The 23,865-nt window shown below is 35.7% G+C and overlaps 1 protein-coding gene across 3 annotated transcripts in view; it reads right to left on the bottom strand.

Annotated features, from left to right (window-relative positions):
• Positions 1–23,865, bottom strand: part of LOC150081448 (xaa-Pro aminopeptidase 1-like) — a 231,893-nt gene that overhangs the window by 129,743 nt on the left and 78,285 nt on the right. For all 3 annotated transcript variants that reach the window (XM_090379308.1, XM_090379305.1, XM_090379309.1), the window contains exons 5-6: positions 18,836–19,035; positions 10,898–11,045 (exon numbers count right to left, since the gene is read on the bottom strand). In XM_090379308.1, the coding sequence (XP_090235434.1) occupies positions 10,898–11,045; positions 18,836–19,035 (348 nt within the window). The remainder of the gene's footprint in view (positions 1–10,897; positions 11,046–18,835; positions 19,036–23,865) is intronic.

Consider the following 23,865-nt stretch of genomic DNA (forward strand, 5'->3'; position numbering starts at 1 on the left):
ACAATTTGCATTTTCTGGTTTATTGGGCTTTTCTGTTAGTGCATCTAATTATAAACAGGTAGTAAACTCGATCTTACTGCATTTGCGATAATTCCGATAACTGGAATTGTGTGGGTTTTTACGTTATTATGGTGAAATGTGTTCCCCTTCACCAAAATCCTCAATCACATAAGAAACATAAATAAATTTTCAGAATCGTCTCTTCATTCCTATTTACTTATTACAATGATGAAGGGAAAGTGACCAACAGAAAGTGCAAGTGGTGGCAATGTTAGGAAACCAAACAAAATTGATTTAGAAATGAAGATCAAAATGATTAAGAAGTAAGAAGCAGGACAAACTTTGCACCTATTGCATGGAAATTAAGTCTCACTGCTTCAACAATGAATTCTATTTCAAAGGACAGTGCAAATATAAAAGAACATGTTAAAAGATCAATGCATTTAAGATCAACAGTGATAAAAAATAGCATTCAAGTGCTATATAGAAGATGGAAAGCTATTAATAATATGGATGGAAAATCAGATTCAGAAACAAGTGCCCCTGAGTCTAATGGCCATTCAAGCAAAAGCAACAAGTATTTATGAAGATATTAAGGATAAGTACGGCAAACCCCAAGCCAAGTTCGTGGCAAGCAACAGATAGTTTAATAGGTTCAAGCATTGCACTGGTTTCCACAAAGTTAAAGTATGCAGTGAAGTCACCAGTGCCGATCTGCAGCAGTAGAGAAATTTTGTTATATGTTTGGAAAAACCCCTTCTAAATTTCAACAGTCCTCAACCTCTGCAGCAGCATACTTATTAGCTGGAGACATTGATTCTGGCAACGATTTTCGCAAGGTATAACTTGCTGATGTTATGCCTGTCCCCTCCCTGTTTTTGTAATTTTATAATTTTGAAATTTTTGCAATTGCACACATTTGTAATTTTTCCTACACATGAGATAAAAAAAATTGAATAAATAATTCTATTTACACGTTCGTCGAACATTTCTTTTTTGCTTCATTCAAATTCAGCAAATCTAGTTGTGAGTGCTGAATAAGCCTTTAGGAAAATTCAGACTTGCATAAAATTTGACTTATGCAGAGTTCCATGGAACACAACCCTTACATAAGTCGGGGAATGCCTGTATAACAATGACCTCTTAAGGGAAGGAGGAGGAGCCCACCTGATCAAAAGGACTGCTGTATCAATACAAGTATGTAGTGATTTGTCAATCTGCCTTTTTCACAAGTCAAGAGTTGGGGATCAACATGATGAGCACTACCTACTGTGGTAATCAATATTTTTGAGGGGGAAGGAGGGTGTTAAAGAGGTGCAAATGGTTCTCAAAGGCCAAAATTTTGGATGACACATAATCCTTTATCATTCTGTGAATGAAAGACAAGGCCAAGCACTTTTGGTTGTGCTAACTCTGTTAGAATTCAAGAAGAGTGCAAAAAGGCACTTTATCTCTAGGAGTATAGTTAATAAATTTGATGAGCTTGAAGTGCTAGTCAAGACATCACTTCCAGATATTGTTGGGATATCAGAGATATGGTGTCACACAGACATAATCAGTGCAGAACCGGAATTTGGGGTGTGTACAGAAAGGATAGACAGGACAGAAAGGGAGGAGGGGGTTAGGCTGTTAGTTAAGAAACACATAAAATCTAAGGAAGTGCATCCAATTGATGTGGGTGGACAATGCAACGTTGAGTCTGTTTGGTGTGACATAAGTACTGGGAAAGGAAAAATGAGAGTAGGTGTGTGTTACAGGCCTAATGAATCTGATGAGAATAATGAGAAATTGTGTAGAGAAAGAGAGTGGGCCAGTAAATTAGTGTCTTATAATGGGGGATTTTAATTTCCCGGATACTGACTGGAATTTGTGGGTTGGTCACTCACACACTAGCAAAGCTTTTGTGAATTTATTGGATGATTGTTTTCTACAGCAGCATGTTTGGGAGGCAACTAGAGGGAGTAATACTCGAGCTGATTATCAATAGTGATTCTTCATGCATCAAGAATCTGCAGATAAAGGAACCACTAGGTGGCAGTGATCGCAATGTGCTGGAGCGGGATTTAATCAAAGAGGTAACTACCATCAGGGATAAAGGGAAGGGTTTTTGCTTTCGTAAAGGTGACTATGGTGGTATGAGACAGTATTTAAATTCTATATGGTGGACCAATAAAGAAATATTGTTCAAGATTTATACCAACAAAGAAATATTGTTCAAGGTTTAGGCCTAAATGGATGTCAGATGAACTAATTAGACATGTGACAGAGAAGAAAAATGCATGGGATAATATAAATTAACATGTGACACAGAAGCCTATGATAGATATAAGCTGGTCTGTAACCAAGTTACAAAGGAGGTTAGGCAGGCAAAAGCAGATTACGAAAAATCTTTGGCAAAGGATGCAAAGAAAAACAGCAAAGAGTTCTTTACTTGTGTAAACTCTAGAAGGAAGGGGATGAATCAGATTGGTCCACTTGATATCGATGGTTCAACTGTTGATGATCCTGCTCAGGTAGCTAACAAACTAAATGAATATTTTGCATCTACATTCACACATGAGGAGTTATTCAGGGAGGGGATTGCCAGAGGTGTATTCAACTCTGGCAGTAATCTAGATAATCTTGTAATAACTGAGAGTAAAGTGGAGGAGAAATTGTTGAAGATAAACATAAGAAAGACACCGGGGGTGGATGGAATCTATCCAGTTATATTAAAGGAGGCAGCAAAGGAAGTAAGCAAACCTTTAGCCATAATAATGAGAGCTTCCCTGGACTCAGGGGAGGTACCCATGGACTGGAGATGTGCAAAAAGTAAAAAAGTAAAGTGCAGCCATTATCAACCCACTGTGCCGACCGGGCTAGCCAGGTAGGTAAAGTGCCTGCCTGGCAACCCAAAGGTTGCAGGTTCGATTCCTGCCTCGGGCTTGGATCACAGTAAAATGCAAAGACTTTGGGAGGTGCATTATGGCCATAGAAGCTGATGTGCCAACAACTAACAAGGAAAAAAAAATCAACCCACTGCAGGATGGAAGCCTCCTCAACAATTCATGGCTGAGGGAAATGGACCATAATCTGCCATGCTGGTCCAGTGCAGGTTGGCAGATCGACCGTATTCAGCAGTCAGGGGCTTGAACCCTGGTCTATTCAAAGAGCGTGTGCTACTGTACTCCTGCTCCAGACCACTCGGCTATGGAGGCCGTTTGCAAATGTGTCCCCAATCCACCAAGAAGGATCAAAGGGAGACACAGATAATTACAGACCTGTTAGTTTAACTTCTGTTCCAGGGAAATTAATGGACGCACTGGTTAAAGAAGCACTGCAGGATCATCTAGACAAGACTTCAGTTATAGCTCGGACACAGCATGGGTTTGTTAAGGGGACGTCTTGTCTGACAAATTTGATTGGATACTATGATGTAGTCACAAAGGAACTGGATGCGAAGAATAACTTTGATATCATATATTTGGATATTAGAAAGGCCTTTGATACTGTTGCACATGGAAGACTGCTGCACAAATTGGAGCAGTGTAGCATTGGAGGCAAATTGCTGCTATGGATAAAGGGATGGCTGAGTGGGAGAAGACAGAGAGTGGTAATCAGTGGATACTGCTCTTCGTGGGCTAATGTTATTAGTGGAGTCCCTCAGGGTTCAGTGTTGGTCCATTGTTATTTTCTGTATTCATAAATGATATTTATGGTGGTATATCAGGCTTAATGTCCAAGTTTGCAGACGATACAAAGGTTGGAAGGGTTGTTAATGACACTAATAACAGTACACTGCTGGAACAGGATCTAGAAAAGTTGAGCAGATGGGCTGAGGAGTGGCAAATGAAGTTTAACATTGACAAATGTAAAGTAGTACATACGGGAAGCAGTAATCCCAGAGTTTTTTTTTTTTTTTTTGGTAGTTGTTGGCGCATCGGCTTCTGTGGCCATAATGCACCTCCCAAGGTTTTTTTGCAGTACTTTGATCCAAGCCCGAGGCGGGATTCGAACCCGTGACCTTTGGGTTGCCAGGCAGGCACTTTACCCACCCGGCTAGCCCCATCGGCGATCCCAGAGTAATGTATCAACTCTGTGGTACCACACTGACTGTGGTAGAGAATGAAAAGGACCTGGGGGTAATTGTGCAGGCAGATATGAAGTTTTTCTGAGCAGTGCAGACGGTCTGAAAGAGTAGCTCATGGTGTCTTATCAATGATATACAGGAATTTTTCTAGCGGCCTCATTTTAAGAAGGATGTAGAGCTGTTGGAACGAGTACAGAGGACAACAAGTGCGAATGGAACAAACGGTTGCTCTTACGAAGAAAGGCTTAAGTTTTGCAAATTACAGTGTCTGGAGACTAGGCACCTGCGAGGTTATCTGATTGAGGTGCATAAAGCCTTGAATGATTTGAGCATGCTCAATGCGGATGGGATTCTTCCTCTTTCTCAGAATAACTGCCTGAGAGGGCATAAATTCAAATTGAGGAAAGACAGTTGTAGGATAGATGTGCGAAAGTTTGCCTTTAGCCAGTGGGTGGTTGATTGCTGGTACAAACTTCCATCTGTCGTAGAAGTTGATAGCTTAAATAGATTCAAGGCAGAAATAAGGGATTTTTTTTTTTTTTGGCTGATGCTATATAAGCTTGCTTTCTTGCATCATGTGCCTTTGCTAATGCTAATCTCTCTCTAAAACGTCATTTTTATAATGGAGCACTACCCTTTCATCGTTATCATATGTTCCATCATAAGAATCTATTTTGAACAGCTTTGTTGATATTTTTCTAAAGAACATTTCTGGTCACGATCATAAAACAATAAAAACAATTTGCACTTTCCAGTTTATTGGACTTTTCAAGAAGCACAAATGGAGTAAAGGTCTACTTCATTTGCATTGACATTATGCAAAAGAAACATACTGAAAAAACAACATGATATGGTCACATGTCAGCCTTAATGCTTTAATGCAAATATAAATAAATAAAATAAATCATGTCTCAATACAGCAATATTTCCACCACAGCTAAAGCAACTAGGGGTTAACAGTTTGTATTTTGGTATTGGGATAATATAAGTGATTAATGAAAGATTATGCTTTATTAGAATTATAAATATTAAGATTAAAGATGAAATTATTAAAATTACAATATATTTATAGATAAAAATCATGGATATTTGCAGAGGAAAGTTAAGCTTTAAAAATATAATGTGTGCGATTCCATTAGCTCCATTTTGTCTGGAGACCAATTAACAGTCGGAAAATTGCTAGCTTGAGGGAATACACACACATAGATTAACTAGAGATGCAGACAGAGGTAAAAGTGATTCTTGCACTGCTTCTATTGGAATGTGTAGCAGCCTGTAAAGCAAGGTGTTGGAGACTTCAAATGATGCAGTGGGTCATCATGGAAAATGTAAATACTTGGGCTGTGTCAGGGTAACTAAGAGTAAGAACATGTGCATGTACACTAATGATAAGAGCATTGTAAACAAATTTTATGAATTTGAAGTACTCATTAAGTCTCTGCTAATAAAGTCACAAACCATGATATATGCATTTGTAGGGCAATCTCTGCTGCACACACTTGCTACATACAATTAACTCAACAGAAACTGCCCATAAATATATAGTCTGTGATATATATGGGCACTTTTCATCTGTGAGGTCTGTGGAGTATATACAATAAAAACTAGCAAACTGCAAAATCTAGCAAACTTTATCTGGCACCATTCATTTTGCAGCTATGGTTAGGAAAATGGATAAACTTGGCAAACCCAAAAGTTAGCAAATTTAATTCTTGGATAGCCTAAAGCAGGTTGCTTGAACTGCTTCTAAACCTCAGAGCCATAAATTTATACTGGGCTCCAAAAATTTGGAGCACAGTAAAAACTTAATTGCTATTCAGGGACAAGATTAAACAATGGATTATTCTGTTTCTGAGTTTAACAATTCCTATATGAAACACTGGGCTGAGGTAAAAAATCACTAAGCACATTACTGTTTAAATGTTTTTAGAAGGCTTATATTTCTGTCTGTACACAATACTGACACAGAAACTTTTATCTATTTGTATTTATTGACTAAAAGAAATATATTGACTAAAAGAAATTTTAGTCAATATATTTCTAAACATTGACTAAAAGAAATTTAAGTAGCCCAGAGGATGTAGTCTTTTTAAACATGCATGCATGCATACCTATTGTGAAAAAGGTTGTATTATCAAAAATGCTCAACACCGGAACTTCTGGGGAAATAAGTTTGAAAAATTTTGCTGTTCTTCTATTAAGTGGAAATAATTGATTTAATTTTTCCTCTACTGTATAATACATATTTTATAGTTAATATACTTTTCCATGTATTGCAGATTACATTTCAAAAAAAGCCACACTTGAAAAGTACTATATTGTAAAATAAGTTGAAGTATATATATGGAATATTTTTTGTGGCTTTTTTATGACTATAATATGACCCCCACAAATCTACATGGTTCCAAAGTCACAAGAGGATCAGGTACCAAAGAATGCCAGATTTAGAAAGTATGAATGTACACAAATTCAAAAGACAAATCTTCAAATAAATGCTGCCATCTCTTGAATTTTTACAAAATTTCACTCTAATGTTGGGCAACTATATCAAAATAAGGTAAATTAATACATTTAAAAGCAATTTTATACAATTAGTCATTTGTATTTATATATAAAGATTTCATTTTCAGAAATTTTCAAAATTTCACAAAAAAAAAAAAAAAAACTTGCTCCCCAGAGGCTTTCACTAGTGGGAAACTCACTAACCCAGAGCCCACTTGGATTCAGGGAATTCACTCCTGAAAGCTCGTACATATTCCAGGAGCTCACTTCTGAGATGGTTAAATACCATCAGCATAATCAACGACCAAAATTTAATGCTGTCAGGCCAAACATATGATATAGAGACCTTTAGAAAGAGAAAAAAAATGCATGGGATGCATATAAATTACCAAGCGACTCAGAAGCCTATGGCAGATATAAGCTAGTCTGTAATCAGGTCACAAAGGAGGTTAGGCAGGTGAAGGCAGATTACAAGAAATCCTTGGCAAAAGATGCTAAGAAAAACAGCAAGGATTTCTTTACTTATATAAACTCTAAAAGGAAGGGGATGAATCTTATTGGTCCACTTGACATCGATGGTTCGACTGTTGATGATCCTGCTCAGATAGCAAACAAACTGAATGAGTATTTTGCATCTACATTCACACATGAGGAATTATTAAAGTTTGAAAATGGCAGAAGGTTATCAAATTGTAGCAGGATACTTAATGATTTTGTAATAACTGAAAGCAAAGTGCAGGAGAAATTGTTGAAGTTAAACATAAGAAAAGCACCTGGGGTGGATGGGATCTATCCAGTTATATTAGAGGCGGCAAAGCAACTAAGCAAACGCTTAGCCATAATTATGAGAGCATCCTTGGATTCAGGGGAGGTCCCCACGGACTGGAGATGTGCAAATGTATCCCCAATTCACAAAGGGGGATCGAAGGGTGACACGAGTAATTACAGACCAGTTAGTTTAACTTCTGTTACGGGTAAAATAATGGAGTCACTGTTTAAAGATGCATTGCAGGATCATCTAGACAAGACTGCAGCAATAATTCAGACACAGCATGGGTTTGTTAAAGGAAAGTCTTGTCTGACAAATTTGATAGGATATTATGATGTGGTTACAAAGGAACTGGATGCAAAAAATAATTTTGATATCATATATTTGGATTTCAGGAAATCTTTTGACACTGTTGCGCATGGAAGACTATTGTACAAATTGGAGCAGAATGGTATTAAGGGTAAGTTGCTACAATGGATAAAAGGATGGTTAAGTGGGAGAAGACAGAGGGTGGTAATCAATGGGTGCTGCTCTTCGTGACTAATGTTATTAGTGTAGTCCCACAGGGTTCGGTGTTAGGTCCACTGTTGTTTTGTATATTTATCAATGATATTGATGAAGGTATATCAGGCTTAATGTCGAAATTTGCAGATGATACATAGGTTGGCTGGGTTGTTAATGACAGTAATGGCAGTGTGCTACTGCAACAGGATCTAGATAATTTGGGCAGATGGGCTAAGAAGTGGCAACTGAAGTTTAACCTTGACAAATGCAAAGTACTGCATATGGGTAGAAGTAATCCCAGAGAAACGTACCAACTGTGTGGTACTACACTTAAGGTGGTAGAAAATGAAAAAGACCTGGGAGTAATTGTGCAGTCAGATATGAAGTTTTCTGAGCAATGCAGACAGGCTGCCAGGGCAGGTCATTGGGTTTTGTCAATGATATATAGGAATTTTGCTAGCAGGGAGAAGGAGGTGATTGTCCCTCTGTATAAGGCAATGGTCAGGCCACGCCTTGAGTACTGCGTACAGGTCTGGAGGCCTCATTTTAGGAAGGATGTAGATTTACTTGAGCGTGTACAGAGAAGGGCAACAAGATTGGTGAGGGGAATGAAGGGATCCTCTTACCAAGAGAGGCTTAAGTTCTGCAAATTGCAGTGGTTGGAGACTAGGCACCTAAGCGGTGATCTGATTGAGGTATATAAGGCCTTGAATGGGTTGAGCATGCTGAATTCTGATGGGATCCTTCCACTTGTTCAGATTACGAACCTAAGGGGGCATAAATTCAAATTAAGAAAAGACAGATGTAGAATAGATGTGCGGAAATTTGCCTTTAGCCAGCGGGTGGTTAATTGCTGGAACAAACTTCCATCTGTCGTTGTGGAAGTTGACAGGTTAAATAAATTTAAGGAGGAACTGGACAAGCATTTGGAGGGAATGGTGTGATTTTTTATTTTATTTTATTTTATTTTATTTTTTTTGGCTGATGCTGCATGAGCTCATACAGTTGCTTTCTTGCATCACATGCCACTACTACTACTACTACTACTTACTTTTGGTGTGTGAGAAGCTGGGCTATAACCATACTATATATAATAAATATGATACATACTATATTGGAGAGGAATCACAGAGCTTCATGTAGGACTGAAAGGTTGAATCACCAATGTACTGTTAAATAGGCTTGATGTAGCCGAGTGGTCAGGAGCATGAGTGCAGTAGCACACGCTCTTTGAATGGACCGAGGTTAAAGCCTGTAACTGCTAAATACGATTAACATTTGTACTTTTTTATCTCTCTCTTTCTCTCTCTCTCTCTCTCTTAGGATACTCAAATTTTTTTTTGGCTAGTGCAGCATAAGCCTCAGGCTTCCTTGCACCATATGGCTAATAATAATAATAAATTTGTAACTGCCCAAATAACGCATAGGGAACTTAAAACCAGAGTTCAGCAACTGAATTCTAGATTTTACAGTTCCACAAACCACTAATTTCACTCATTATGGATTACCTATCCATAAACCACTTATTTCAGACAAAAAAATGATAACAAAGATTTCACAATGCAGTTTGAGCTGATATAACTGGATAAAGGATTAATATTGTGCTGATGAATTCTGATTTATACTCTTATGTACAGATGGTAAGGTACATGAAGGCAACAGCTTCACTATATGTTGCTCTACTATAGAAACTGTATAGCTGGAGCATGTGGTATGTGTGTGGAGAAAATTCTCATGCATGGATTAATTTTTAAATGCTTAATTTTTATCCCAAAGAGGATACCAATTTAAAAATGATAATAGAAATATCTGTTACATTAGATGTGAATTAATCTTCTTTCCATCCCTCCCAGCTCTGAATCCTATTGAAAATCCATGGGATGCATTATCAGAATGTATGGGTGCACAGTCTTCTACTCCATCACTGAAAGAACTAGAGAAATTATTGCTACAAAAATGGAAGAAACCAATGAAGAAACTAATGAAAAAAAATTTACATTTTCTTCTGTCCTACCTTCTATTTTATTTTATTTGAATGTTCATAGTTACCATTTGGTGTCTTTGTTATGTCTTAATGTATTCTATCATTTGATTTAAGTTAATTAAATAATCATTTATTTTAGTTAGTTATTTAGGTTAAACCTGGTTATTATGACTTAATTTGATGTTAATTTGCATATTTATATTTGATTTAGACCTGCTGGTTGATTGCATCAGCATTTAAATTTGCATTGGTTTGTTATGTTTGCTTATTTAATCTACAGAGGGCATTGGCTATGACATACTTTTTACTTTTTAAAGTGAGTTCTACTCATTATTTTCTATTTGCTTTGGACCATATAGGAACATTATTATTATTATTAGATATATGGTGCAAGGAAGCCTTTCATCAAGAAAGAGAAGAATGATGATATCCAGCTCAGGACCCTGGGTGTGTCAAGCCCATACTCACCAGATGTGAGCCCCTGGTACTGATGCTTGACTGGATAGCACCCAATGACTGAATATGATCCTTTCTGTAGTTCACAAGTGCTGATGTTCCTTCGAAGAGGCAGTACTTGTGGGTTCCCAGCTCTTTCTACTTTTTATGCATTTACAAAAAGGAGTATTCATTCTTTGGTAGGTGTCTCCTTGGGCCAAGGGGGGGGGTTGTGCTTTCGTGCTGCTGGAAGTGAGTGTTGCTTTGTTTTGTCTTTCTTATTTTAATTCAGTTTATTTCATTTTATTTTTAGGTTGGCTTGGTACACAGAAGCAGAATCACACCTCATTAAGTTTAGCCTTAGAAAGACAGCAGGAACTTGCTATATTTATAATATGGTTTGATGTTTCCTATTTTCATAATTCTCATCCCAGTTCTCATTAATATCATCTCCTCACTCTTCCTCAATGTTCAGGTTCCCGCAGAACCAACCTTATAGATATAAAAGATTCTAAGTAATTAATATCACATAAAAAGGAAGATTATAAATATACATATATGGAAAAACTGCAACAGAATCTAGCAAGAGCATCACCTCAGGGCTCTCTGTTAATAATTTAAATGCAAAATATACCTGAGTATTCAATATCATGAATGAAGACATGGTCTAATGGTTCAGTTGGTCGACCTTGGTGAGTAGTCCAGATATCATCAATAAGATTTTCAGTACCTCCAACAAGGTTAAAATTTGACTTTTTCAGTTCTTCTTTCCATTTTAACCACTTAAAATAGCAAATATAAAAATTAAAACTTGATTATCAGGGTATCAAACAAAATTTAAAAGCACATTACAGTTGTTATATACAGTTGATTACTTCAACTTAATTTGCATACAATATAAAAAAACAAAAAAAAAAAAAAAACCTTATGAAAAGTTTAACACTTTAACTGCCATGAAACTCAACAGTCAGGTCTCACAACTAGCAGTTTAACATGCCTTGAGACTCACCTACCAGTTCATGCACTGTTTATTTGTTTGGGCTCTGCAAAACAGCAAATGCTTTCCATTGTGCACTGCCTCATACAAGCATTTCAAGTAGGTAGCCCGGGGAACCTGAATATGATTTTACTCTGCAGTTATGTGAAAAAGCTAATAGATAATTAAGCTACTCTACTGAACTAGAAATAATAAAGCATAATATTTTGAATTGGTAAGAAAAGAGAACTCAGATTACGAGGAGAAATTTAAAAATTTTTTAATATAAATCCAACTAAATAATGGTGTTAGTCTAGTCAAAATCCTTGTAAAAACCTTTGTTCACATATTACTTCATTTCTGGTTTATATTTATTGCAGAAGCTCAACAAACAAACCATTTCACCAGCTGTTTCATCAGCTTGAACTCAGAGACCTGGCTATGGCTCCTGCTGACCATGGTATCATATGGACATTTCAAGTAGATGGCCTAGGGAGCTCAAATATCATTTGCAGTTACACTGTTTTTTTTTCATATGTAAACATAATTACTGTTTATATTATGCCATGCAACTTCACAACTCACATCAACTGTAGAAATAAAAGTGGTACGAGAAAAGCATTAAGAAACACACAGTACCTGTTTCATGGCCACAAGTAACAGTTTTTCAACTGGTCAACTTTTCAATAATAAGAGCTAAAAACGTCATTAGAAACAACAGTCTTGTTATCCAAAATTTCCTGACTACTTTTATGGCCAAGATTTGGCCATAAGGTAGTCAGAAAAGCAGCTATATTTTCCAATAAAAAAATAATTACTGATGCAAACTGAGAGTGAATACCATGCTGGAGGAATACTAAAATTCACACTGATGGAATTATAACAGATATTTAAATTTATAAGTTTTACAGATTTTTGGTGTACAAAATGTGTCAGAGTAAGAGCTAGATGGTTAACATTGGCTGCAAGTTAAATGATTTTATTATAACTGAAAAGGAAGCTGGAGAAGAGAAACTGTCCCAGCTAAAGTAAACAAGACACCTAGAAGAGATGAAATATATCCAATTATACTAAAAGCAGCAGCAAAAGAGGCAGTGAAATCTTTAGCTATAATAATGAGAGTAGTAGTAGTAGTAGTAGTAGTAGTGGCATGTGATGCAAGAAAGCAAATGTATGAGCTTATGCAGCATCAGCCAAATAAAATAAAATAAAAATAAAATAAAATAAAAAATCACACCATTCCCTCCAAATGCTTGTCCAGTTCCTCCTTAAATTTATTTAACCTATCAACTTCCACAACGACAGATGGAAGTTTGTTCCAGCAATTAACCACCCGCTGGCTAAAGGCAAATTTCCGCACATCTATTCTACATCTGTCCTTTCTTAATTTGAATTTATGCCCCCTTAGGTTCGTAATCTGAACAAGTGGAAGGATCCCATCAGAATTCAGCATGCTCAACCCATTCAAGGCCTTATACACCTCAATCAGATCCCCGCACAGGTGCCTAGTCTCCAGCCACTGCAATTTGCAGAACTTAAGCCTCTCTTGATAAGAGGATCTCTTCATTCCCCTCACCAATCTTGTTGCCCTTCTCTGTACACGCTCAAGTAAATCTACATCCTTCCTAAAATGAGGCCTCCAGACCTGTACGCAGTACTCAAGGTGTGGCCTGACCATTGCCTTATACAGAGGGATAATCACCTCCTTTTCCCTGCTAGCAAAATTCCTATATATCATTGACAAAACCCCATGACCTGCCCTGGCAGCCTGTCTGCATCGCTCAGAAAACTTTATATCTGCCTGCACAATTACTCCCAGGTCTTTTTCATTTTCTACCACCTTAAGTGTAGTACCACACAGTTGGTACGTTTCTCTGGGGTTACTTCTACCCATATGCAGTACTTTGCATTTGTCAAGGTTAAACTTCAGTTGCCACTTCTTAGCCCATCTGCCCAAATTATCTAGATCCTGTTGCAGTAGCACACTGCCATTACTGTCATTAACAACCCAGCCAACCTTTGTATCATCTGCAAACTTCGACACTAAGCCTGATATACCTTCATCAATATCATTGATAAATATACAAAACAACAGTGGACCCAACACCGAACCCTGTGGGACTCCACTAATAACATTAGTCCAAGAAGAGCAGCACCCATTGATTACCACCCTCTGTCTTCTCGCACTTAACCATCCTTTTATCCATTGTAGCAACTTACCCTTAATACCATTCTGCTCCAATTTGTACAATAGTCTTCCATGCGCAACAGTGTCAAAAGCTTTCCTGAAATCCAAATATATGATATCAAAATTATTTTTTGCATCCAGTTCCTTTGTAACCACATCATAATATCCTATCAAATTTGTCAGACAAGACTTTCCCATAGCAAACCCATGCTGTGTCTGAATTATTGCTGCAGTCTTGTCTAGATGATCCTGCAATGCATCTTTAACCAGCGACTCCATTATTTTACCCAGAACAGAAGTTAAACTAACTGTATTTTTAGATTCAGGGAAATCACTATAAACTGGAGATGTGCAAATGTCTCTTCTATCCACAGATGTAGTTCAAAAAGCGAAGTGAGTAATTGGACCTTAAAATTTGACTTCTGTACTAAAGGAAATTATGAAGTTCATAGTTAAATACGTCATCTGGATAGAAACACAGAACAGTTAAATAAAACATCATCTGGAAAAGAATAGAGCTACGAACTATAAGACAATAACATCATGAATATTTTTAGAGGAGATCATACCTGATCATTATGACTGTCACAAAGAAAATGGATACAAAAATTCTATTGTCAGACATCATTTACTTAGATGTTAGTAAAGCTTTTTTATACTGTCCTAAATGAATGACTGTTGTATAAATTGGAACAATATAACATTAGGGACAAGCTATCAAATAATAGTTATAAATGGCCACAGTCTTCATGGACTACTGTTATGAGTGGTGGACCCACAGAGTTAGGTGATGGGTCCCTTACTGTTTCTCATATTTATTAATATTTCGAGCTTCATGTCTTTGAGCTGCTAGAGTCAGCTGTTTAATACTCCAGTGTACAGTTCTGTTTCGATTAACAACTTGATTCAGTGTTCCACGTATATTACCATCTTGCCAAATTTCTTTTGGTGGACTTTCATAGTAATGGATGTCAAATAATTTTCTACCTGTAAGCATAGTAATTCATTACTATAAATATTATTGCATGTAAGTGTAATAGTTTTTCCCACAATTTTTGTGATTCATAATATTCATTTTTATAATAATTATTATAACCATAAAATAGGAATGTTATTAGTATTGTATAATAATTGGTGGATTTTTATATTTAATTATTAAATGTAAAAACAAACTGTCAATACAAATATAGATAACAAAAATTAAATTCTATTTTTAAAAATGCATAATTAGTGGTGAGGAACTGGTTTTGTGGCCCATAATCCACTTGTTGCAATAACCCATTGAAGCCTGGGATCTTCAGCAGTTTATCTGTTTTTAGCTCCCAACCTAAAAAGGTTGGTAACTCCTGATGTTAGTAAGCACATGCATTATGATTTAATGCTGAAGGACAGTTCAAAAGGATAAAATCATAAAATTTAAACTTACACTGTTTGCACAGTAACATTATTTTTAAAATTTCAGTTCTTAGTTTGCATCTTTTGTAAAGGCAAGCTATTGAATAGAAAATATTATTGCTAAAAAATAAAACCAAATAAATAAATAAATTCATCAGATGATGAATTTATCAAAGAATGCTTGGAGAGTGTCAAAGTCATAATTTGTTCAGAAAAAAAAAAAAAATCAATCAGATATTTCATAAGTAATTCTATTGTCAAACTATCGCTATGCATGTAAATGAATTAGCCAGTTCTGTTAAAAAATACATTGAAATAATGAGTTACTGATTTCAGATTTTATTCACTGGCACTGGATGAAAATATAGATACTATATTATATACAACCATGGTTGTTATTTTTTATACATATGAAAATGATAATTTTTGACATAATGGAGAAATTAGCTGCTTTGATGCCATTCAAGAATGCTATTAAGCCTACTGATTTTCATGAGGTGGTAGCAACATTATCTCACTTATGATTAACAAAAGTAACTTAACTGGTACAGAGACTAACAGAGCCACAAATATGACCAGAAAACAAAGGCCTCATAAAATTAATAGAAGAGGAAACCCAAAAAACAGGAAACACAAACGTAACGAAATGCCATTACATATTTATATTATATTTTTTCTGTTTATACTCCGGGACGACCACACAGTCAGAGGAGTTCACAAGGTAGAGAATACAAGAAACAGCACTGTATTCAGCAGTCATTGGCTTGAACCCGGGTTACTCAAGGCATGTGTACTTATGCATCCGCATGCCTGACCACTCGGCTACGGCGGCATTATTCATCATGAGAATTTGTGTGCCAAGTTGCTTCGAGACAGAAACTAACATCAATGTTGTCATTAACATATATTCACTGCATCGACACATACATGTGTTCACTGGTAACCCAAGTGCTGTAACACATACAGGCAGTTATTCTTAAGAGGTCAATACATGAATGTGTAAAAGTAAATGCACATGAAATTAACTGCTCAATTCTCTCAGGACAGTGACTGAACTCTGGGCTATTAGCATCAAAGATTCATTTTTCTTTATAACTTGGTACACATTTTTATTTTTGTTTGTGTTGAGGTTAGTTTACATACATAGAATAAAATTTTGAGTTTTGTTCTGATTCACAGCACTCCACCCAAAAGTAAGTGTTAGCTTTTATCTATGAATTCCAGACTTTAAATTTTCAACCATTATTTAACAAATTTTCAGAATGTTGTTATTCAGTATTAGTAGTAATAATGGCAAATGATGCAAGAAAGCAAGCTTATACAGCATCAGCCAAAAAAAAAAAAAACTACACACTAATATTCGTAGATCTCATTACAGTAGCTCAGAATGAATTTTTTTTACGGTAGAGTAAGTAGCTCACTCTGATTACTGTGATTAACCACACTGTCGAACTTTGTATTATTTGCATACTTCCTAAACGGTGCTAATGCAGTCACTAACATTGATTCAGGGTAAGTAGTGGGCATGAGCATAAAATGTTACATTGCTATTTCGGACTGAAGTAAAACCGATTGGTAATGAAAATGACACCACTTCCTAAACGATGAGAACTCAGTCACTAATGTTGATTAGGTAAAGTAAGTAGCAGGTGTGAGCATAAAATGTTACATTGTTAATACTAAATATTTCGGACTGAAGTAAAACCAATTGGTAATGAAAATTGGGAAGTATGTGAGACTTCATTTAGGAAGTAGCGGGAGCGAGTATAAGCTCACACCCGTTACTTCCTAAATTACACTAACTCAGTCTCAGTCACGAGGTGCCTCCGTAGCCAGGTGGGCAGGAGCAGTAGTGTGTAGCACACACACTTCTTGATTAGACCGGGGTTCGAGCCCGTGCCCACCAATTACGAAGGATGCGGAAAGGTCAGGGAATGACCACCGCATATCTCCGGAGCAATATGGCCTTAGTTGCTAATGCTCCTAAAAACCAAAACAACAACAACTCAGTCACTAACACTGATTCAGTAAAGTAAGTAGCAGTCATGAGCATAAAAACATTACATCGTTCATAACTTTGGTCTTAGCTGTTTGATTTTAAAACGGTTCTGATTTTCATCAAAGATGTTTTCACATAAAACATTTTTCATGCATTTTTTTTCTGCATCCAGTTTTTTCAACATTCTCTTCTCACCCATCCATTTCTCAACATTCTGAAAATTATGGTACAATGAACAGGCTCTCTCAAATATAGGTGGCAACAAACATGTTAAATGGTCAATTTTATAATATCAAAAGGATTTAACTACCAAAATTTCAAAAAAATTCTTAGTGACCTACATTCAGATTTGGAGGACACTGTTTACTACTCTCAAGTAAGCTGGCTTCATACTAAAATCTAAAAATAGATATATGATTTGAAGAATAAAATACAATCATTTATAGAAACAAAAGGGAAAATAATACTCCAGTTCCAAGAAGAAGAATGGATGCCGAGTGTTCTTCACTTAATCAATGGCCAATTTGCCTTCTTGGTAGATCTAATTATACACTTAAAAGAAATAAGTATGCTCCCTCAAGACAAAGATAAACTTAAGGATTACATTCACTATGATCACATTAGGACATCTGAAATTGAATTTCATTTATGGAGGTCACAAATAAAATATAAAAATTATATCACTTTAAAACACTTTCAGAATACAGAATACTTGCTCTGGAAAAATTCATTTCCATGGTTTTTTTTCTTCACAGAAGAATTTGAATATTTCAAGATTACAGAAAAAAAAATTAAGAGTCAAATCTTTTTAACCTTAAAAATAAGGTTAGGGTCTTTTAACCTTAAAAATATTAATAACATAACATGCATCGCTTTCAGAACACCTAGACTGCATCTTTTCATCCTGTGGTAATGGAATCACCCACCATCAGTTCCACATGATAGCATGTAGTCCCTAAGCCTCCCTTCAAGAGGCTAATAATAATCACATGAAGTTTTTTATAAAAGGAAATTTAACCACGTTGAATATCTATATGTGTGAAACACATTTGCATTTTTTTTTTCATAATCCACAGTAAAGGATTTAACCCCTTCATGGATTATCCTGAGATCTCATTTTTAGTTTTAAAAGTTATTTAGAACTACACGAAATATCTCAGGATACAATAATACCAGAAGCAAACAATAATACCTCCAAATTTATGATTGAAAAGTATTTTCTCAGGCATTTATCTAGCTAATCTTGAAATTTCTCAGGATTTTCTTATGCCTGGCAGCAGATGACTGGCTTTCATTTTACTTATATTTACTTATACAGCAATGTCAGAACAGTAGCGTGCGTTCCTATGTGCCGCCAGTAAGCAAAATAAAATTTGCCATCCTAAATGCTGAATACTGATAAGCGTTAACCAATTAGAAAACAATATCGAAAAATATTTCGGCACCCTCTTGAACTACAGCCCGTAAGCGATGCTTACCTCGCCTATCCACTTGCGGCAGCCATGTGTCAGAATGTAGTTAGTTCACAATTATCGCTTGTGGAGGGAGGTTAGTGCTTGTGCGTTCCACTTGATTTTTTTAATTTATTTATATAATGAATAGTGAAGAGTATTTTTCTGTTCCATTCTTTAATTTATTAAAGAATGGAACAGTGCTAATTTATTAAAAAATTTATTTGTATAATTTGCACACCACACTTTTTGGCATACACGAGATAACTCAAGATAGCCCAAATGGGTTAATTACTTCCATGTATTTTCTACTAAAAAATTTATAAAAAACACAAAAACTATACAATGAGTATTCGCATGATGCATACTTTTAATCTGTAAAATAAAAAAAGTGATCTATTATGGCACATTTTCAGGGAAAAAATGTTCCGGGATGGGGTTAATGAACATGCATTTTCCATGTGCCATTTATATACAAGGGACAGTTGCTACTACTGACACACCTAAACAGTTAACTTAAATTGGGAAAGCTAAATACATTCATGAAAACATCCTTTACATACTTGTTCATTTGAGATCAGACGAGTGTCAGCAGCAACGTATTTACTGTTATCATTTTGGGATAACCACTCTTCTAATGTTGGAGTCCCTTTTTGACCTATTTTCATAAGTTTCCAATTGCAATCCAATTCATATTCTGCTTGTAAAAAATATCTTCCATCTGTCCAAAAAGCAGCATCACTTTGAGTTACAACTGCAGTACCTAAAAAACAAAAAATGTTTTCCTTTCATGCCTAGTGTAAATCAGCACATCACAATGATGATAAATAGCAATATACAAAAAAAAAAAAAAAAATTAAGTAACAAATTCTTATTTACATACGAATTTGTTACCTAAAAAAAAAAACAAAAAACAATAACATTCATGATTCATCCATATTAACTATATTAAAATTTACCTTGTTCTAAATACTCCAATCTTTCACAGATTGGAATATTTACCCTTTTTCATTTCCACAAACATTATTCTATTCAACAACATATGATGTCATTGGACCAGTGTCTAACTGTCAAGTGTAATGTTTCATTACTTTCGCATTCATTCATTCTTTACTGAAAAATCATTAACCAATAGATTCAGTCAACTTGGTATATATATTCCTGATAAACTTTTAATAACTTATATCTTATAAATAGTTATGACATAATTTAATAGGGATTACCTTGATTTCTTTTATAAGGTTGGGGTCTCAGCGTTGATCCCCGACCATTGATTTGCGATCACTCTAGTGGTATGGAACACATTAAGACGATGTTTAATAGCCTTTTTTGAATAATTTTTATCTGTTAGACCTGGAGAGTTGGACAAGAAGCTTCCTTATAAAAGAAATCAAGGTAATCCCTGTTAAATTATGTAATAACTAATACAATATAGGAGATATTGAGCACATATTAGCTCTCATTACACTGAATTAATTGCTCTAGCTTTGACTTTATGTTACGCTTCTCCCTCTCCACATCAAAATTTATTAATAATACATTTATGATTTTATATCGTGCACTCGATCATTAGGAAAAAAATCACGGTCTATTTGCTCTCACACACCCAATTTCAAAACATTAGAGTTGCGATTATGAATACGTTTCATACTTAAATACATAGTTGTTCTTCGTACTTAAATACATAGGATAGGGGACACATTCGCCCCGAGTTATTCTTTGTCTTAAATATACACTCGTTTAAGCATATGCAAGTTACTTAGTATACATTCGTTAAATTACATTCGTTAAATATACATTCGCTAAATATACAATCGCTTAAACATTCAATCGTTTTTTTTTAGTATATTACTATTCCATTTATATTATAGAACTTTCATATATATACACAATGTTAGTAAATCTAAAACTTGAGTATATAAAAACAGTACTTAAGTACTCAACCCAGAAGTATCATATTTTATTTTTAAAACAATGTCTTGCCGAAAATATCATTACAAAATTTGCTAGGGTTAAATTGAATCAAAAGTTTCAAGGTATACATCATTTAATTCTCTATATCATGGCAAATTATAAAACAAGCACCTGAATTGCATTTTAATATCAAAAAGAAATGCTTTAAACAAATTCAATGCTTTCATAACACTATTAAAAAACATGAGAATTGAAGACCGGACAATTCTAAAAGAGTCAACAAAATTAAAATTAGAAGCATTAGCCACAGAGATAAAAAATAAACATTCAAACAAACTTCAATCACTGTGGAATTCATGGAATACTACTACACCCCTTCCCGGCTGAAATGTGAATAATCATTTGGCAAATGTGTCACATAAGACTTCAAACCATTGTGATACAATGTTTCTGAATTGTTCTACAGATGAGGGGAAGGTGGGTATAATTAATATGAATCCAGATAATGTCATAAATCTTTCATCACATCCCCTAACATTCCATCAAATTATATTGTTAGGCAAAGGCTTAAATTTCAGTCTACCACCACCTAAGCTTCCAAAGAAAAAGTTAATTATTGATCTTGAGTTTTGTCTCAGAGACTTGCCTCAAAGAAACATTTTTATTCAATAAGCTAATCAGATTATAAACCATACCAATGTTAAAAATATCCCGAGACTGAATAAAAATGAATCAGAAGCATTAGGTAAATTAAGAAGAAATAAAGACATTATCATACAAAAGGCTAAGGGCATAAGGCAATAATTATGGCTAAGGGTTCGCTTACTTCCTTTGCTGCCTCTAATATAACTGGATAGATCCCATCCACCCTGGATGGGATCTATCCAGTTATATTAAAGGAGGCAGCAAAGGAAGTAAGCAAGCAAACCTTTAGCCATAATTATGAGAGCTTCTTTGGACTCAGGGGAGGTACCCATAGACTGGATATGTGCAAATGTGACCCAATTCACAAAGGAGGATCAAAGGCTGACACCAGTAATTATAGACGTGTGAGTTTAACTTCTGTTCCAGGAAAATTAATGGAGGCACTGGTTAAAGAAGCACTGCAGGATCATCTAGACAAGACTTCAGTTATAGCTCGGACACAGCATGGTTTTGTTAAGGGAAAGTCTTGCCTGACCAATTTGATTGGATTACTATGATGTAGTCACAAAAGAACTGGATGCAAGGAATAACTTTGATATTATATATTTAGATCTTAGAAAGGCTTTTGATACTGTTGCACATGGAAGACTGCTGCACAAATTGGAGCAGTGTGGCATTGGAGACAAATTACTGCTATGGATAAAGGGATAGTTGAGGGGGAGAAGACAGAGAGTGGTAATCAATGGACACTGCTCATTGTTGACTACTGCTATTAGTGGAGTTCCTCGGGGTTCAGTATTGGGTCCATTGTTGTTTTCTGTATTTATAAATGATATTGATGATGGTATATCAAGCTTAATGTCCAAGTTTGCAGACGATACAAAGGTTGGCAGGATTGTTAAGGATGCTACCGATGCTATGCTGCTGCAACAGGATCTGGAAAGGTTGAGCAGATGGGCTGAGAAGTGGCTGTTTGTTTGTTTGTATTTGGTTTTTAGGAGCATTAGCAACTAAGGCCATATTGCTCCGGGGATATGCGGTGGTCATTCCCTGACCTTTCCGCATCCTCCGTATTTGGTGGTAACGGGCTCGAACCCCGGTCTAATCAAGAAGCGTGTGCTACGCACTGCTGCTCCTGCTCACCTGGCTACGGAGGTGCCTGAGAGGTGGCAAATGAAGTTTAACATTGACAAATGTAAAGTACTACATATGGGAAGCAGTAACCCCAGAGCAACATATCAACTCTGTGGTACTACACTGATCGTGGTAGAGAATGAAAAGGACCTGGGGATAATTATGCAGGTAGATATGAAGTTCTCTGAGCAGTGCGGATGGGCTGCAAGAGCAGCTCATGGTGTCTTGTCAATGATATACAGGAATTTTTCTAGCAGGGATAAGGAGGTGATTATTCCTTTGTATAAGGCAATGGTCAGGCTTTGAGTACTCTATACAGGTCAGGAGGCCTTATTTCAAGAAAGATGTAGAGCTGCTGGAACGAGTACAGAGAAGGGCAACAAGATTAGTGAATGGAACAAAGGGTTGCTCTTATGAAGAAAGGCTTAAGTTTTGCAAATTACAGTGTCTGGAGACTAGGCACCAGCGAGGTGATCTGATAGAGGTGTATAAAGCCTTGAATGGTTTAAGCATGCTCAATGCCGATGGGATTCTTCCTCTTGCTCAGAATAATCACCTGAGAGGGCATAAATTCAAATTGAGGAAAGACAGATGTAGGATGCATGTGCGGAAATTTGCCTTTAGCCAGCGGGTAGTTGGTTGGTGGAACAGACTTCCATCCCTTGTTGTGGAAGTTGATAGCCTAAATAAATTTAAGTCTCAGCTTGACAGGTATTTCGAATGAACAGAGGGGTGAAATGGGAGTGGTTTTTTTTTTTTTTTTTTTTGGCTGATGCTGCATAAGCTTGCTTTCTTGCATCATATGCCTCTACTAATGCTAATAGGCTGATAAAGGTGACACAGTTGTAATAATTAATGAAAAGCATTACTTTGACAAATTATATACTATCATGTCTGATACAACAAAAGTTACCAAGAAGTTGATTCTTCAGTTTTCTACAATTTAGTAAATATATATAATAAAACCTTAAAATTATATAGAAAAAATGATTATATTACGATGCAACAACTGAAACAGATTAAAGCTAGGACATATAATGTTCCCAACCTATTTGGTCAAATAAAGTTACATAAACCAGGCAACCCGATTCATCCAATAGTCTCGTATAAAAATTCTGCCTTTTCGTCTTTATCAACATTCGTTTACACTATCATAAAATCGTTTAGAGAAGGTTTAAAATACAGCATAAAAAACTATGATCCTCTGTTTATGAAATTAAAAAACTATAAAATTAAGGACGATCATAAATTATACTTGTTAGACGTCATGTCTTTGTATACTAATGTAAACGTACCATATGCATTGGATATTATTTGGGATCTACTTACTAATAGTGATATTAAAACTAATAATATCAGGTGCCCAAAAGATAAAATGTTTGACCTAATTAAGTTATTAGTTTCTGCCAATTACATCTTATTTCAGGATAAAATATACAAACAGATATACAAACAGCTTACCTATGGAACTTGGCATTAGTGTTCTCATCTCGGAGCTTTATTTTAAAAAAATAGAGAACAGCTATTTAAGTCCATTTATATCACACATCTCTTATTACGATAGATACCTTGACGATGTCCTCATTATAATGATAACGAATCAGACTACAATAAACTCTGTCTTACGGGTATTCAACAACATTCATACCAGACTAAATTTTACTCTAGAAACAGAAAAGGATGATATGCGATCTATTAACTTTCTTAATTTCACATTACAGAGAGAAGGGGATATAATGAATTTTAATATTTATAGAAAACCTACGAACAAGGATATGTTGTTAAATTATAAGAGTTACCACCCGTATACTTACAAGAAATCGATCATGTTAAACCAGTTCTTAAATGCATTTAAATATTCCACCACACAGAGTGGACTACAGGTAGAAATAAATGAATT

Source organism: Mastigoproctus giganteus, chromosome 8 (assembly GCF_048544385.1).
Source record: "Mastigoproctus giganteus isolate SK-2022 chromosome 8, ASM4854438v1, whole genome shotgun sequence".
NCBI classification, from domain to species: domain Eukaryota; kingdom Metazoa; phylum Arthropoda; class Arachnida; order Uropygi; family Thelyphonidae; genus Mastigoproctus; species Mastigoproctus giganteus.